General features: G+C 44.4%; 1 protein-coding gene across 5 annotated transcripts in view; it reads left to right on the forward strand.

The window, feature by feature from the left end:
* The window catches only part of LOC139389743 (autism susceptibility gene 2 protein-like), a 452,500-nt gene that overhangs the window by 257,829 nt on the left and 180,125 nt on the right, over positions 1–14,546 (forward strand). For 4 of the 5 annotated variants that reach the window (XM_071136669.1, XM_071136666.1, XM_071136667.1 and 1 more), the window contains exon 5: positions 8,764–8,808. The exons of the other annotated variant lie outside the window; for it this stretch is intronic. In XM_071136669.1, the coding sequence (XP_070992770.1) occupies positions 8,764–8,808 (45 nt within the window). The remainder of the gene's footprint in view (positions 1–8,763; positions 8,809–14,546) is intronic. 5 annotated transcript variants of the gene reach the window in all.

The raw sequence follows: 14,546 nt of genomic DNA on the forward strand, positions 1-14,546 counted from the left end.
CCTCACACAGTTTAAATACTCTGTAATTTGGTTGAGAATGAGAGTTGGAAACAGACTCTGCTTAAATTATTCAGCATGTCTATTAGACCTAATATTATCACTAGGATAGCTCTATGTACCCCATGCCACTGTAACTGATGTAATTGTCTATAAAAACAGTGTACTGTATACTGTTGATAAAGCCTTAGGGAGGGAGTGTAGTAGCCTAGCCTACCTATTTGTAGTGTAGTAGCTGGATTAACACAGCAGAAGTCCGAGCAGTCCCGTATCACCACAGTTTAAAAGGGTCTGTCTGGGCCAATGGTGGACCGTTGAAGTATGTCTCTGGGATTTCTCTAAATCATGAGGTATGGATCATCTTAAGCATTTGTCCCTGGCATTAGTGCTCAGCTCATATCAATGGTTCCATCTAGCCCAGATTCCAGAGCATAGGCTCATAACATGACCATATTAACCCTAGGATTTTACCAAGCCCTGTATCCTGTTGCTAAAATGGGCAGGAATGGACTTTAATTCATTTTGCCCCCCACCCACAGAGTATTTTCCTTCAACATGACCCTGGATTTATATATGTTCTGTTCATATCTACGAGTTCTATAAGCTCGTTGTTTTGTCTGCAATATGGCTGCCATAACAACAGCTTAATGGTCGTTGGGACATGCATGTAGGAAGTGATGGTTGAGTTTTTAGAGACATTTGTTGCCACTGATGTGTCAGAGCATCTTAACTGTTTGAGGGAAATGTAAAAGTAGAAAACTATGACAGTATAGCGAACTATATTTATTCAGTTGCATCTATACACATTATAGACTGAATTATTCTCAGTCTCACCAGTTTTGTAGTTGTTGTCCAGACAGAGCAGAGCTGAGTAAGCCTAATTACTTGCATCTAAAGCATTAGAATGAGTTCTGAAAGAGGATAAATTAATGTCTGCCTTCATTAGGACAAAGGGAGGAGGGCCAGGCGCTGGAAGACGCTGCTCGCTGACAGGCCCAGTAGCGATTCATTGTCCCTGATTTTAAGTGTCATAGATTTCCACAGTTCCTCGTTAAAGACCGCACGCGGCAACGCACTTCTCTCTCACGCAGTAACTCGTTATCTCCTCGCAACCGTAAAACGCTGTAGTTAGCATTCAACAACTGTAACCGATCTGTCGTTCCTCCTCTCTACCCCCTAATTGCCAGACTATTGTGCTTTTAAGTGGGTCTTTTTTTTCGGTACTGATACATGTGGATACACATTTGCTGTTTGTGTGTATCTGTCTGAATTTGTTAGGGTTAGCTTAGGTTGAGGATGTGGTTCACCTCAGTTTAGAATATCACGCACACTCTAGTGTTGACATGTTATTTATTCTATGTATGGGAATTAATTATAAATTGTAATTTAGCAGTGTCTATAGCAACTGTAATATGCAGTATATGGCCATTGTGGAAATCAAACCCGGAACCCTGCTATTCATATCACCATGCTTTATCGAGCCCACTTTACAACTGTAAAGGTTTCTTTAGGTTTCTGCCACAGTGACAGGCTGTCAGAAGTGGTGGTCATGTTATGACAGGTACTGAGACATTTCCACAGCTCTCCACCGTCTTTCATATCCACAGTCTCTCCACTGTCTTTCATATCCACAGTCTATCCACCATCTTTCATATCCACAGTCTCTCCACCGTCTTTCATATCCACAGACTCTCCACCGTCTTTCATATCCACAGTCTCTCCACCGTCTTTCATATCCACAGTCTCTCCACCATCTTTCATTTCCTCAGTCTCTCCACTGTCTTTCATTTCCTCAGTCTCTCCACCGTCTTTCATTTCCACAGTCTCTCCACCGTCTTTCATTTCCACAGTCTCTCCACCATCTTTCATTTCTGAAGTCTCATCACCGTCTTTCGTTTCCACATTCTCTCCACTGTCTTTCATTTCCACACTCTCTCCTCCGTCTTTCATATCCAGTCTCTCCACCATCTTTCATTTCCACAGTCTCTCCGTCTTTCATTTCCACAGTCTCTCCACCGTCTTTCATTACCAGTCTATGCACCGTCTTTCATTTCCACACTCTCTCCTCCAACTTTAATTTCCACAGTCTCTCCACCGTCTTTCATTTCCAGTCTATGCACCGTCTTTCATGTCCACGCTCTCTCCTCCGTCTTTTATATCCACAGTCTCTCCATCTTTCATTTCCACAGTCTATCCACCGTCTTTCATTTCCACAGTCTCATCACCGTCTTTCATTTCCACACTCTCTCCTCCATCTTTCATATTCACAGTCTCTCCACCGTCTTTCATTGCCACACTCTCTCCTCCGTCTTTCATTTCCACACTCTCTCCTCCAACTTTCAATTCCACAGTCTCTCCACCGTCTTTCATTTCCACAGTCTCTCCACCGTCTTTCATTTCCAGTCTATGCACCGTCTTTCATTTCCACACTCTCTCCTCCAACTTTCATTTCCACAGTCTCTCCACCGTCTTTCATTTCCACATTCTCTCCACCTTTCATTTCCACAGTCTCTCCACCGTCTTTCATTTCCACAGTCTCTCCACCGTCTTTCTTTTCAACATTCTCACCACCGTCTTTCATTTCCACACTCTCTCCTCCGTCTTTCATATTCACAGTCTCTCCACCGTCTTTCATTTCCACAGTCTCTCCACCGTCTTTCATTACCAGTCTCTGCACCGTCTTTCATTTCCACACTCTCTCCTCAGTCTTTCATTTCCACATTCTCTCCACCTTCTTTGATTTCCACATTCTCTCCACCGTCTTTCATTTTCACACTCTTTCACCGTCTTTCATTTCCACATTCTCTCCACCTTCTTTCATTTCCACAGTCTCTCCACCGTCTTTCATTACCAGTCTCTGCACCGTCTTTCATTTCCACATTCTCTCCACCGTCTTTCATTGCCACCGTCTTTCATTTCCACATTCTCTCCACCGTCTTTCATTTCCACCGTCTTTCATTTCCACGCTCTCTCCCCCGTCTTTCATTTCCACAGTCTCTCCACCGTCTTTCATTTCCACAGTCTCTCCACCGTCTTTCATTTCCACATTCTCTCCACTGTCTTTCATTTCCACCGTCTTTCATTTCCATACTCTCCACCGTCTTTCATTTCCACAGTCTCTCAACCTTTTTTCATTTCCACCGTCTTTCATTTCCATACACTCCACCGTCTTTCATTTCCACCGTCTTTCATTTCCACACTCCCTCCTCCATTTTTCATTTCCACCGTCTTTCCACTGTATTTCCTTTCCACAGCTCTCCAACATCTTTCCTAGCAGAGCTCTACAACTGAGACATATACTTTGCTTTTGGTGGGCTCATCCTGGATGGCACACGGTGTATTTTCAACGTAATGGTGAATGGTGTATTGGAGGCCCATTCGCCGGGCTTACAATTACTATAATTACAAATTTCAAGTTGACCTATGCCTGTGATGGTGAATACATGGAGGGTACAATTATTAAAGGAGTCCTCCTACGTGCCTCTCTTCCTGTCAGCCACGCATGATTTATCTTGAGATGCTTGGTGGTGGTGCTTCCCACTCTACCACATTCAATACAACCTGTAATTGGAGATGTATAGCCACTGGTAGACACATACTACTGATTCACAGTAGTATGCAGTATATGGTTTAAACACACTTTAGGTTTGTAAATTTAGCGTTTCCTACATTTACAGTGTAGTGCCACTTCCTTTTTAAGCTTAAAGCTAGAATCCTTAATAGCTACATCCATTTTGAACTTCTAAATGAATGATATGTACTCATTGATTCTTGAAGAATATAACTTATAAATGCCTCATCAGAACCCAAAATAAAAGCTTCACTCCAATGTTTGTAAACAAAGTAAATGTAAACAAACACTGCATATTCTCAAAACATGGTTAAAACTATGATTTTTATATCATGGATTGTTAGTCCTTGCATTCTTAGCTCCCTCTATGAATTTGCGAGTGGCTACATTTATCTAGGGCCATCCCACAGCTTTTATCAAAAGAGAGGGGTGGCCGCTTTGTTTATTGTTTCAATTAAGGATTTCAGCTTTAAGTAGTAAATGCTGTGTAGCTCCACCCCTGTCCTGACCCCTGTACTCGAGCACTGACCAATCACAACAAACCTTTTGAATAATTTGTCAGAGTCAACTGATGCTCTGGCTCCAATAGGGCTGTCATCTATTCCTGGAATCTCTCACAGGCTGGAGCCAAAGCCATTGAACTGGGTTCATTTCTGCTCAATTTAATCTATTCTGCTGATGCAGCGGACCTTGTTATTCTAAGGTGACCAGTAAGAGGATACAGCCTGCTTCTGAAGGCGAGTGCAGTCAGTAGGGGTAACGGTCATCAAATTAGCAGTGGGACACAGGGCCAAGTCTTGGCCTAGCTTCCTCTGTGGTCTGGTCCATCACAAAGGTGTTATTCACCAGGTGTCTCATCCTTATCTGTCTGTCTGCTGCTGCAGCAGCATCCCCACTTCTCATCTAGGGATTAAGGACCTAATGTGGTTTAGGTTTCACTCAACTAAAGGAGGCCAGAGAGGACAAACAAAACCAAATGGCTAACTTGTCTGTCTTTTCTTATCTTGGTTTCGCTAGCTAGCAGGTCAGAGGCAGGATGACTGAATGATTGAAGGGTTCTGGCTTGGTGGTGGTAAACTGAAGTGTAGGTTGCTCTGCAAGGCTAACTCTGTCTGTCATCAGGGCAGGTCTCTGCTCAGGCGAGGCAGCCCATGCTACTAATAGGTCGGTCTGTGTCTTTGCTCACCCTCACTAATTTTCACATTAGCAACCCATATCTCTCTTTGTGTGTTTTTCACAAATGGCACATATGTTGTTCTCCAGTAGCACTATGGCTCACCATAAGTGAAACGGCCTGCTGTTACATTCAGGGAATTTAACTTAAACTCTGCACCTTCTTTCTTCCCCAAATTCTGCAACAGTTAACACCATTTTCTGCAGAAAACCTCAACCACACAAAGGCTGTAACAGCTAGGCAGCAGGCCTACGCTAATAAACTAATAGCTAGGCAGCAGGCCTACGCTAAAGAGCTAACAGCTAGGCAGCAGGCCTACGCTAAAGAGCTAACAGCTAGGCAGCAGGCCTACGCTAAAGAGCTAATAGCTAGGCAGCAGGCCTACGTTAAAGAGCTTACAACTAGGCAGCAGGCCTACGTTAAAGAGCTAACAGCTAGGCAGCAGGCCTACGCTAAAGAGCTAACAGCTAGGCAGCAGACCTACGTTAAAGAGCTAACAGCTAGGCAGCAGGCCTACGTTAAAGAGCTAACAGCTAGGCAGCAGGCCTACGCTAAAGAGCTAACAGCTAGGCAGCAGGCCTACGTTAAAGAGCTTACAGCTAGGCAGCAGGCCTACGTTAAAGAGCTAACAGCTAGGCAGCAGGACTACGCTAAAGAGCTAACAGCTAGGCAGCAGGCCTACGCTAAAGAGCTAACAGCTAGGCAGCAGGCCTACGCTAAAGAGCTAACAGCTAGGCAGCAGGCCTACGCTAAAGAGCTAACAGCTAGGCAGCAGGCCTACACTAAAGAGCTAACAGCTAGGCAGCAGGCCTACATTAAAGAGCTTACAGCTAGGCACCAGGCCTACGTTAAAGAGCTAACAGCTAGGCAGCAGGCCTACGTTAAAGAGCTATCAGCTAGGCAGCAGACCTACGTTAAAGAGCCAACAGCTAGGAAGCAGGCCTACGTTAAAGAGCTTACAACTAGGCAGCAGGCCTACGTTAAAGAGCTAACAGCTAGGCAGCAGGCCTACGCTAAAGAGCTAACAGCTAGGCAGCAGGCCTACGTTAATGAGCTTACAGCTAGGCAGCAGGCCTACGTTAAAGAGCTAACAGCTAGGCAGCAGACCTACGTTAAAGAGCTTACAGCTAGGCAGCAGGCCTACATTAAAGAGCTAACAGCTAGGCAGCAGACCTACGTTAAAGAGCTAACAGCTAGGCAGCAGGCCTACGCTAAAGAGCTAACAGCTAGGCAGCAGGCCTACGTTAAAGAGCTAACAGCTAGGCAGCAGGCCTACGCTAAAGAGCTAACAGCTAGGCAGCAGACCTACGTTAAAGAGCTAACAGCTAGGCAGCAGGCCTACGCTAAAGAGCTAACAGCTAGGCAGCAGGCCTACGCTAAAGAGCTAACAGCTAGGCAGCAGGCCTACGTTAATGAGCTTACAGCTAGGCAGCAGGCCTACGTTAAAGAGCTAACAGCTAGGCAGCAGGCCTACGTTAATGAGCTTACAGCTAGGCAGCAGGCCTACGCTAAAGAGCTAACAGCTAGGCAGCAGGCCTACGTTAAAGAGCTAACAGCTAGGCAGCAGGCCTACGTTAAAGAGCTTACAACTAGGCAGCAGGCCTACGTTAAAGAGCTAACAGCTAGGCAGCAGGCCTACGTTAAAGAGCTAACAGCTAGGCAGCAGGCCTACGTTAAAGAGCTTACAGCTAGGCAGCAGGCCTACGTTAAAGAGCTAACAGCTAGGCAGCAGGCCTACGTTAAAGAGCTAACAGCTAGGCAGCAGACCTACGTTAAAGAGCTAACAGCTAGGCAGCAGGCCTACGCTAAAGAGCTAACAGCTAGGCAGCAGGCCTACGCTAAAGAGCTAACAGCTAGGCAGCAGGCCTACACTAAAGAGCTAACAGCTAGGCAGCAGGCCTACGTTAAAGAGCTAACAGCTAGGCAGCAGGCCTACGCTAAAGAGCTAACAGCTAGGCAGCAGGCCTACGCTAAAGAGCTAACAGCTAGGCAGCAGGCCTACGTTAATGAGCTTACAGCTAGGCAGCAGGCCTACGTTAAAGAGCTAACAGCTAGGCAGCAGACCTACGTTAAAGAGCTTACAGCTAGGCAGCAGGCCTACATTAAAGAACCTGCTTGCTGGCCAGTCTCTATACTAGGGTATTTAGCACGTCTTTCAGGTCTGCTAGACTCAGTTTTTTAAACAGAGGAAACACTAAAACAAGGATTTGGTCAAATACTTAGGACAGGTTTTGTCATGTACGACATTCTAGAGTCACCGGATACATTTTGCACTGAATGGCAAACTTGTTTAACCACTGTCTGTCTCGTATTAAAATTCCACATGCTTCTTTTCATTAAAAGCCCACCTGGCTTTCATTCATGGCATCTAGGTATGTTAGAGTTGTGTGCTTTTTTGGCTGTTGTTATTATAGTCTAAATACAGTATCACTGTCAGCTGACGCAATGAGGACACAACAAAGGCCTTCTTTCAGCATAATAACTAAATTGTGTGCTTAAGTCATTTTCACGCTTATCTCGCGTCTAATGTCGCCTGCAACATCAACAAGCCCTATCTGCTTCCTCCAAACTTTCTAAATTGGATATACTGTGGCTCCCCGGCAAATCTGCCAAAAAATGGCTGTGATGGATTTTACAGATAGGGAGAAGATATTGGCATGAGAGCAAAGAGGACTTTATAAGAAATGTGAACAAAGGATAATTGATTCTCTTCAGAAGTGTAAAGGAAGAAAAGAGGGAGGAAGAGGGTTTTTATGAGACCTTTAAAGACAGATTTGATTTTAATTTGGGTAATGTGAGGAACACAGTCATCCATTGAACCAGGGTGTCTTATGACTGGCTCGACGCTTATCGCCCTTGTGTTTCCTCTGTCTGCAGTTTGGGTTCAGGGATAAGGCAGAGTGCAGAGACAGAGAGGTATTTTTCAAAGCTCCTGCACTTACTGCTTAGTTCATGAACTTCACTTCTTTCTTTTTTCCTCTCCTTCCTTAGCTAGTTTGCTCCAAGCACAACCTTATTAGTATCTCCCAGACAGGAGCAAGAAAGCCTGCAGCTTCTGTTTACAGGCTATTCAATCACTTTAAGTACTGGTGGCAGACTGATTTTCTTGGAAACACATTGGCTACAATCCCCCCTGACTCTTAACATACATGTTATTTATCATATGAAATTGTGGAACTGTCTGGCTGGCCAGTTTTACTAGGTTTTCCTAAGAGGCGGAATGTGGGGTAGGGGGATTGGGTTAGGGGGGTAGGGGTAAATGGGAGCTTGAGGTAGAGTATTATAAAGCTAGGAAGCCTTAATGTACGACCAGGAAATACCTTTGAGTGCTGAAAGATTGACTCTGATGAACTGAAGTGGTTTACGTATATAATGCCTCAGTAGGTGATGTGATCTTTACAAGTGCAGAAAAAATAATAATAATATATATATATATTTGTCTCACTTTCTTTCCTTTGGGCTCGATATTAAACATAACAGACAACAAAGCACACATGGAAAAATATGCCCAATGTCTGAGAAAACGGTTTATGTTCAGATTGAGTTATTTGCACGGTCTAGCCTTGCTTATAGTTTGCAAACCTAGCATAGCCTAACACACCTTTTATCCAAAGTGGCTTAGAACACTGAGTGCATATATTTGAGTATATAAGACCGCGGGCATTTAACCCATGACCCTGGCATTACTAGTGCCACGCACTTACTAACTCAGTCACACTGGACCACCGTTATGTAGTGTAAGTGGAGGAGGTCATTAAGATTGAACATACCGTCACATTCCTGTTTCTCAGTGTCTCTGTGTTTTTGTGACCTCAAACCTGGCAACATCCTCTTGCAACAGCTGCTCCCTCCTCTGCTAGCTCTGCAAGGCCAGGAGAAAAAGAGCTGACGTACGTACACCAGGCGGGATGGCTGTGCACCAGATCTTAATATAGCAGCAGGCCAAGCCAGGCTAGACAAGCACATTGGCGGTAGACAGACAGACCCACACCGATTAATGACTGTTGTCTCTTCTTTTCAGTTCACTTCTTTAAAAAGAGGCGAGCCCTCGTTTGGGACACATGAGGTGAGGTCACATAAGCTAAGGGTCACATGCATGCATGTGCACACACACACACACACACACACACACACACACACACACACACGCTCCTACTATTTTCACCCTTGTTTGCACTTCTCTATATGTGCAGACTGCAGACAAAGGCAAAGATGTTATGGCCAGTATTTGAGTCATTGTATAGCTTTGTTTGATTCTATAATATATGTAATATGTATACACACAGGTTGATTGATTGCATGTATTAGATAGTTTAAGAATATACATATATAGCCATATCACTCATAGGAAGATTCCCTCTCACATACTCAAGCCACAATATATCAGAATATAGTTTGTTTGTTTAGATTATATCAGCCTTTGTGCCTCTAGGCAGTATGATTTTGCTTGACAGTTGGAATGCATTAAGTCACTAAAAGGTTATAAGAGATATTCATTGTCCAAGTATTGAGCAATGTATGTGCAAGTATTGGGAGGTATTGAGTGTCAGCTTTGTTTTAAATACATCTCAGGGCTTTGAGCTCATTTAGCTAGTGCTCAGCCTCTCTCGCTCTCTCTCTCTCTCTCTCTCTCTCTCTCTCTCTCTCTCTCTCTCTCTCTCTCTCTGTCTCTGTCTCTGTCTCTCTCTCTCTCTCTCTCTCTCTCTCTCTTGCTCTCTCTCTCTCTCTCTTGCTCTCTCTCTCTCTCTCATTGTGACTGGTTTGTAATCATGTCCCCCTTCGCTCCACTTGGCTCTGTAATGAGGAGCGTTCATCAGCCATGTTTGAACTGTAGACAGGATTAACTTGGCTAAAGACTTGCACACCTCGCTTCCTTGCTCCCCTGTGCACCCAGTCACAGCTCTGCCTGTGTTTTCCTTAACCAGGCCATAGAATCGACAGGGAGCTCCGCTCTGCTCTCTCGCTCTCTCTCTCTCTCTGGTCTCTAGGGCCGCCTCCTCCGTAGCCCTCATTTCCACAGAATTAATTGAGTTCTCATTTTCTGGGAAAGCTATCAGGAAGGCAAAGAGAGAGAGAGAGAAAGATAAATAAATAAAGAGAGAGACATAAAGAGAGAGAGAGAGACACAGAGAGAGAGACAAAGAGAGAGAGATAAAGAGAGAGAAAGAGACATAAAGAGACAGAGAGACATAAAGAGAGACAAAGAGAGAGAGATAGAGAAAGAGATGTAAAGAGAGACAGAGAGAGAGAAAGAGACATAAAGAGAGAGATAGACATAAAGAGAGAGAGATAGACATAGAGAGAGAGACATAATAAAGAGATAGATATATAGAGAGAGAGAGAGAGACATAAAGAGAGAGAGAGACAAAGAGAGAGAGAGACATAAAGAGAGATATAGACATAAAGAGAGAGAGAGAGAGAGAAACAGGGAAAGAAGGCCAGCAGAGAGGGGACTGTGGAGGGGGCCTCAGAGAGCCTGCTCTCCCAGTCTTCCAGGGATGGTAAACAGCCACTCGGCACCTCCGGGATGTGGAGGCCCCACTTCACCAAGCCGCACCACACGGAGCTGTGGTGGCTTTATATCTGTATCTTTTCCACAGGGACCCTGCTGCCAGCCCACGGAGGGTTCAGGGAGGCCCTGTGGGCCCCGTGCTCAGGGTCAGGGAGACATGCTGGGTCCCCCCCAGAGCAGAGAGAGCACAGCACGCCTGCTACTGTCTCACTTTAGCTCTTTGTGTCTACTTTAGTACTTGTGCATACAGAGACAGGGATACAGCTCTCATACTGCGGGCATAGCATGTTGTGCTGCTACTGTGAGCTAATGCTAGTTAACCGCTAACCTTTCCGCCCCAGTCTCAGTGTTGGTGTGCCTACCAGAACAACATAGAGACAGGATGTGACATCACTGCACAGGAGTAGCTTGTGTTTCAGAGACGAGAGAGAAATAGGATGATATGTATGTACGCACTGACCCTAGCTTTATAACACACATTACAGAGATGAAAGAAAGAGATTACGTGTCTGAAGCTAGAGAGAGAGACTATGACGTGTATGAAGAGTTACATTGAGAGAGAGCAAGAGAGAGATAGGATGACATGCACTGACTTGACCCTACCTTCATCTGAACCCTTTCAATTATAGACCATTACAACTTCACTCACTATAATATTGATGTGCGGGCGGGCCACAGACGTCTTCGATTTCCCCGCTGTAAGTTGAGACAAACACTTAAGAAGTTGTTACGGTGGATTCCTCTTCCCCAATGTCGCTGCTTTAGCTTTAGTACTCAATAATTCAGAACCTAGCTAGCGTTAATGAGTTCCCCATAGGCTGGTCCCTTAGGAGCCTCCCCACTGTCATGTAGTTATATATCATGTCGCCTTTCAAATCAATTACATTTTGATCTGATAGACATGTAATTCAGCCTGATTGAATTTTCTGCACGGCGATAGCCAAACTGTTTTTGTGGAAATAGAAATGGAGCCAGTCAAAACGGGAATCTCCGTAATTATAATGGTATTTCTTCCTGATGTAGGCTGCCTGCTCACAAGTAAAAAATAAATCAAAAACACACAAGACGTAATTATAATGGTATTTCTTCCTGATGTAGGCTGCCTGCTCACAAGTAAAAAATAAATCAAAAACACACAAGACGTAATTATAATGGTATTTCTTCCTGATGTAGGCTGCCTGCACACAAGTAAAAAATAAATCAAAAACACACAAGGCGTAATTATGATAATAATTACAATATGGGGCTGTAGTGGAGTGGGTTGAGCACTTCAAGTTCCTTAGTGTCCACATCAATAAGGAATTAGATTGGTCCACACACATCTACATAGTTGTGAAGAGGGTACGATAGTACCTTTTCCCTCTCAGGCAGCTTAAAAGGATTTGGCATGGGCCCTCAGATCCTCAAAAAGTTTTACAGCTGCACCATTGAGGGCATCTTCACTGGCTGCATTACCGCTTGGTACAACAACTGCAAGGTACCCTACCACAAAGCGCTACAGGGAGTCATCACTGGGGCCGAGCACCCTACCATCCAGGCCCTATATACCAGGCGGTGTCAGAGGAAGGCCCCAAAAAATTGTCAAATACTCCAGCCACCCAAACCATAGCATGTTCTCACTGCTACCGCACGGCAAGCGATACCAGTGCACCAACAGGACCATGAACAGCTTTTACCCACAAGACATAAGACTGCTAAATAGCTAATCAAATGGCTACCCAGACTACCTGCATTGACACTTTTTTACACTCTTGCACTGACTCTACCCACACACTCACCCTCAATGTCACTCTCAATGACTGCATTCACGGTAAACGCTGCGTATGTCAAGTGCGTCACTAGTTGAACGGTACATCCGGTACATCACGTGTTGAACGGTACATCCAGTACATCACGTGTGGAACGGTACATCCAGTACATCACGTGTTGAAAGGTACATCCAATACATCACGTGTGGAACGGTACATCCAGTACATCACGTGTTGAACGGTACATCCAGTACATCACGTGTGGAACGGTACATCCAGTACATCACGCGTGGAACGGTACATCCAGTACATCACGTGTTGAACGGTACATCCGGTACATCACGTGTTGAACGGTACATCCAGTACATCACGTGTTGAAAGGTACATCCAGTACATCACGTGTTGAAAGGTACATCCGGTACATCACGTGTTGAAAGGTACATCCGGTACATCACTAGTTGAACGGTACATCCAGTACATCACGTGTTGAACGGTACATCCAGTACATCACGTGTGGAACGGTACATCCAGTACATCACGTGTTGAAAGGTACATCCAGTACATCACGTGTGGAACGGTACATCCAGTACATCACGTGTTGAACGGTACATCCAGTACATCACGTGTTGAACGGTACATCCAGTACATCACGTGTTGAACGGTACATCCGGTACATCACGTGTTGAACGGTACATCCGGTACATCACGTGTGGAAGGGTACATCCAGTACATCACGTGTTGAAAGGTACATCCAGTACATCGCGTGTGGAACGGTACACCCAGTACATCGCATGTGGAACGGTACATCCAGTACATCACGTGTTGAACGGTACATCCAGTACATCACGTGTGGACCGGTACATCCAGTACATCACGTGTGGAACGGTACATCCAGTTCATCACGTGTGGAACGGTACATCCAGTACATCACGTGTGGAACGGTACATCCAGTACATCACGCGTGGAACGGTACATCCAGTACATCACGTGTTGAAAGGTACATCCAGTACATCACGTGTGGAACGGTACATCAGTACATCACGTGTTGAAAGGTACATCCAGTACATCACGTGTGGAACGGTACATCCAGTACATCGTGTTGAACGGTACATCCAGTACATCACGTGTTGAACGGTACATCCAGTACATCACGTGTTGAACGGTACATCCAGTACATCACGTGTTGAACGGTACATCCAGTACATCACGTGTTGAAAGGTACATCCAGTACATCACGTGTTGAACGGTACATCCAGTACATCACGTGTTGAAAGGTACATCCAGTACATCACGTGCGGAACGGTACATCCAGTACATCACGTGTTGAAAGGTACATCCAGTACATCACGTGTGGAACGGTACATCCAGTACATTGTGTGTTGAAAGGTACATCCGGGTACATCACGTGTTGAACGAGGGAGAGCTCGGTTTGATGTTTTGAAATTCTCTGTGTTCTATTGAAAAAATTTGTTTCTAAATATATTTTGACTTAGGATCCATCGACGCATCCTCAGTTGCTGGGACCGCTATATCTATCCAGGGATCCTGCCAACCAAAGGTTTGAAGAGCTGCTTGGCATAGCAGCTAGCCTAGCTGCTAACTAGCTATCAAGCTAGTAAGGTTTCCCTTGTGGCTAGGACAGCAGATTGTCCCAGGCTTGTGGCTGTCTAAATCCCTGCTGTTTGTTGCTGTTTAAATTTGCCCTGTGACCTGCCCTTTCTGAAACTGTGTGGAGTACCAGCGTTAGCCTACGTTGGTACCATGGCATCCGAAGCTAAAGATGGGAGTCATGGAGAGAACAGTGTTTCTCTATCACAGGTGAAGGGATTTAAACGAAGAAAAAGGGTTCTACATGCAGTTGTTACAACAACAGGAACATATCTCCAAGAGCTCTGTCCAAACACTGATGGACTCAACTAACAAAAGAATGGAATATTTGACCAGAGAGATCCAGGACCTTAAGAACAGTTTGCAGTTCTCCCAGGGAGAGGTGGATGTCCTAAAAGAGACTTGCAGCAAGATGACAACAAACTGATGACATCAGAACTCTCTGGGAATCATTATTAACAATGACTGGGGAAGTTTTTAAAATATATAACTTTCAAAATACAGAAATACATATACATATGATGCATTTTGTATCATATGATGCAAAAAGCAGCATCATAAAATGTGATTGCTAAAATGCAAAATATTTTGAGACTATATCAACAATGGACTAATGAAACAAATACCAAAAGATCGTTTTTGGGTGGAGTTTTCCTTAGTTCATTGAAGTTAATGGGTCATTTATAATAATACCTTTCAGCATTGCCAATCATTTCAATGACTATTTCACTAGTAAAGTGGAAAAACTCAGAAGTGAAATAACAACAGTGAACTGTGAACCATCATAAATCATAATAATGAAAAAGAAGGATTGCTCTTTTGAATTTGGTCAAGTTAGTGTGGGAGAGATTGTTAAACTATTGTTATCCATCATTAATGATTAGCATAGACACTTTAATAACTCTACCTACATGTACATATTACCTTAACTAACCG

The sequence above is a fragment of the Oncorhynchus clarkii genome, chromosome 30 (genome assembly GCF_045791955.1).
Source record: "Oncorhynchus clarkii lewisi isolate Uvic-CL-2024 chromosome 30, UVic_Ocla_1.0, whole genome shotgun sequence".
Lineage (NCBI taxonomy): Eukaryota > Metazoa > Chordata > Actinopteri > Salmoniformes > Salmonidae > Oncorhynchus > Oncorhynchus clarkii.